The following is a 3,731-nucleotide window of genomic DNA, read 5'->3' as shown; positions in this document are numbered from 1 at the left end:
GTCTTAGGGTACTTTAGGTGTTTATGGTATTTTTTGTTTGCGTTTCAATGTGCTTGTAAGAGTCAACTTTATACTGATTCGTAATTTGAACGAAGAATTTCTAAAAAAAAACGTCTTACATTATGGGACGGGGGGAGTAGTTTTTTTTTTTTTGCAACAAAGAGCTTGTTGCAGGAAAACACCCGAGAAGAGAATCAGAATGAGGGCCATGGGTGGAGAGAGAGGTGCGTAAGGAGAGAGAGGAGGGAAGGGGAAAGGGGCTCGCAGCGGAGTGCCATGGGAGATCGTTCGGGGTACGGAGAGAGGAGGACGGAAGGAGAAAGGGGGCCGGTGGCGGCGTCCTCTGGAGCGGCGGAGATCATGCGCGCACCTGTTGCGTGGCTGAGTGGTGGCGGCTCTAGATGAGAGCCGGGAGGGAGAAAGTGAAGATTAGCTGCTAAGAAACAAGTAATTGGCTGCTGAGAGAGAAGAGCGACGAGATAGATTTCCTGGAGACGGACGCCTGAGGAGATAAGGTACAGCAACGATGTGTGACTGGCGGGGACATGCATCAAGCAGCCGAAGCGGTCGACGCACAGGCGTAATCAGCCGGCTGACAGGAAGCTTTTCCCTTGTTTTGAAGAGATCCTTGCAGCTTCATAGAATTTTTGTTATATTCCATGTCTCTAGGCAAAGTTTAGGTCCTTAACTATCTTCTGAGATGCTGCCATTTTTTTTCTTTCAATAATATGGTCTAAGCATTATAAATTTCTTACATTCCCCACTTCCTATTTTTTACTCCATTGTCAGAGACTCAATAATGGGTTACGGTCTAAGTAACTTTAAATAAGTGACTCAATTTTGTACTTCAGTCGCTTATTTGGGACGAAGGGAGTAATATGCAGAGAAGTTTCCTTTCTGATTTGTAAATAAGTACTACCAAACAGAGGCCGAAAATTATGGTGACATACAAACCTAACTGTTGATTCTCAATCGAATGATGTCAGTTTACAATGCAAACCATCTACAAAAACGGAGGTTATATTCTTCAGATGATTTATTATCATAACTGAAGATCTGAATCTTGTGCCCTTTGGTTTGAGAGAAAGAGCTACTATCCCCTTCAACCTAATCCGCTATAGCTCTTTACGCTGTGCAGAGCTTCTTCTTCTAGCTCGACCAACATGCGGCAGAAGTCTTCAATATCCTTGACTGCTTCCTTGAATGTGAACCTGAACTCTTTCCAGTGGTACTGCTGAGGGACATCAGGTGCGGTAGCTCTTTCAGGAACCCTGGCGAGCACCTCAAATCCATGGTGATCAACGGAGAGCAAGACTGCATCCTTCAAGCAAAGAAAAATAGGATAGTCAACAGTACTGTGACAATAAGAGGACCTGGTTAATTTGGCCGGAAAGCTTCAGAAATGAGAAACTAATAATACACTTATCCTACATTGCACATTGTTCAGATATACAAGACACTTACTCTGGCAGTCACATCAAAATACTCGAAACAGAAAAGTATAAGCGCTCTCCGCCTTGGGTCACTCCTGTTGATACCATCAATAAGCTTCGCAGAGAATGGCACTACAAAGAATAATATATGCATTTAGAAACTGAACTATTACTGCAAAATTAGAAGGTGCAGTTAGAAAAATACATCTATTTAAGCAATCAACTAGCATCTTAATGACATTTCTAGAATTAAATGCTGCCAGTCAATAAAGTTGTTGGAAGGTACATAAGTAAAGATGCATAGCTGGAAAAAAAAATCTCGATAAATGGAGTTTTATTTACACAATTGTCACATCAAGGTATACAATCTCATAGAGTACAAAACCCGGCCAGCTGAAATCAATTAAGTAGAAACTTACATAGCAGGTCGGCTTTTGGTGGTTCAAAAGTATCCAACTCGATATTATGGCTGCTCCCCAATGAATCTATGAAGACACATGAGCTGCAATATAGATATCTCCGCAATCACAAATAGTTCCTTTTAACTAATTAAACAGATGATCAACAGATATTTAATGCACCAATGGTAAACATAAAGACTAGATAATGAATATTAGAAAACATAAAGGCATATTACATACCCAATTTCAAACTTCAAGATATTGTAGGAGCTCTCTTCATTGAGTAAGCTAAGGAGACCTTCACTGCGCGACCTACAAGTAGCACTTGCAGAAGACAATACCGTTGAAACCCCATAAGTAGCTTCGCTAGCAGCTTTATGTTCCTTCAGAATAGCTTTCTTAAGGCTTTCAGCTATAACTGGAACCTTAAGAAGAGCATATGAAGCACAATCAGTACCACTCTGCCGACTACTACTGGGAAATCGAACATGTTCACCCATGTTGGGGGTCTTCAAAATGGGCTTACCTTTGTCTCCTTCATGCGCAGGACATCGCCGGTCATAGCAACCCGGGGAGGCAACTGCACAAGACAACAATATCACCATGCGCTAGAGAAGGCAATCAAGCAACCATGCAGCAATTTGTGTTGCATTTTAGCTTATAGAGAAAGGAGCAACCTTGTTGAGTGACTTGAGCAAGCTGGCAAGGCGACCTGGGACTGGACTGGACACCGAGAGAGAACCCCGCTCGTCGATTATGATGTTCTAGATGACAGCCGTTTCATACAAGCAATTCATCAGAACATAACAGCAAGTCAGTAACCACTATTACAAATAAATCAGCCATCGTAAGAAAAAGATAGAGCATTACAATGTTGTGCATGTCGTTCTCGGGGACGATGAGGTAGGGCAGGCCCTTTTGGACCATGTAGTGCACCCTCGACGTGTAAACCTCCCCCTTGCTGCCCACAGCCCCGAGCAAGACCAATCAAAAACAAGGAAATTTGGTATTTTAGCTGTTACTCGCACAGGCATATGGATCAAGAGGTTGAGGTTGTAGGAAGTGGCGTGCGCACCTTCCCTTGGCATCCGCTTTGATGGTGTTGAGGTGGGCTTCCCAACTGGCGCCCAGGATGTTCTGCGAAGGGCGAGAGGAGGTCAGTGACAGAGCCTAAAATCGGAAGAGCGAATCGCAGAGGATGCTGGCGAGAAGTACCCGGCACTTTTCGGCGGCGGAGAGGGCGGTGGATTTGGCCTTTGACATAGCCATGGCCTCCGCTCCGCGCGCGCACCAGCTGCTCGCGGAAATGTGCTGGGGAGCGAAGGGGCGCCGCCGGGGATGAACGGGTTGGTGGTGCGGGTCTGCGGGATCGACCAGGAGAGCTGCAGAACCCTGGGTTCGCGCGGCCTTGTGGGTCTTTCTCGTGGGCCAATGGTTTAGTTCAGAGCTGCTAGACGAAGGAAGCGTTGGCGCGCGAGTGCTATATCTCGCATTAAGCGAGACCGACATTTCCTCTGGCCGAAGGGGTCTACAGTAATCTGGCTGGCCCATTTATGCAGAGTTAATAAAGAAAAAAGATAGCATTTTTTTTCAGCGGTTTTCTCTGTTTTTTCTCTATTTTCATTCGTTTTTTTATTTTATTTTATTTACTTATTTTTTCCTTCTTCTTTTTATTTTGCTTCATTTCTTTTTTATTCTCTGGTTTTTAAACTTATTTTTGCATTTGTTTCTTCGGTTCTAGTTTTTTTTTGGGTATCCTTTGTTTCTTTTGGTTTTAATCCTCAATTTTTTTGTATATATGTAAACCACTTTTTTCTAATACATGTTTAAAACTTTTCCAATACAATATTGACATTTTTTTAGTACATGATCACAAAAATTTATATCACATTTTTAA

At 43.2% G+C, this 3,731-nt stretch overlaps 1 protein-coding gene across 1 annotated transcript; it reads right to left on the bottom strand.

The window, feature by feature from the left end:
• Window positions 1-877: 877 nt before the first annotated feature.
• On the bottom strand, window positions 878-3,237 carry LOC119290820. Its single transcript, XM_037569469.1, has 9 exons — window positions 3,050-3,237; window positions 2,910-2,971; window positions 2,705-2,795; window positions 2,512-2,598; window positions 2,361-2,414; window positions 2,075-2,259; window positions 1,853-1,935; window positions 1,465-1,565; window positions 878-1,321 (listed from the first exon to the last, which is right to left on the bottom strand). The coding sequence occupies exons 1-9, from the start codon at window positions 3,101-3,103 to the stop codon at window positions 1,103-1,105; spliced, it is 936 nt and encodes a 311-aa protein (XP_037425366.1). The 5' UTR covers window positions 3,104-3,237; the 3' UTR covers window positions 878-1,102.
• Window positions 3,238-3,731: the final 494 nt, after the last annotated feature.

This window comes from Triticum dicoccoides, chromosome 4B, assembly GCF_002162155.2.
Source record: "Triticum dicoccoides isolate Atlit2015 ecotype Zavitan chromosome 4B, WEW_v2.0, whole genome shotgun sequence".
NCBI classification, from domain to species: Eukaryota; Viridiplantae; Streptophyta; class Magnoliopsida; order Poales; family Poaceae; genus Triticum; species Triticum dicoccoides.
Note: the sequence above shows the minus strand (reverse complement) of the source record. Positions and strands in the feature narration are given on the sequence as shown.

Excerpts from the sequence above, each read along its gene's own strand:
- LOC119290820 (XM_037569469.1), bottom strand. The coding sequence starts at position 3,103 with ATGGCTATGTCAAAGGCCAAATCCACCGCCCTCTCCGCCGCCGAAAAG. Across the intron at positions 2,415-2,511 it reads TGCTCAAGTCACTCAACAAG|TTGCCTCCCCGGGTTGCTAT; the intron begins GTTGCTCCTTTC and ends TGTCTTGTGCAG. Across the intron at positions 1,322-1,464 it reads ATTTTGATGTGACTGCCAGA|GATGCAGTCTTGCTCTCCGT; the intron begins GTAAGTGTCTTG and ends CTTTGCTTGAAG.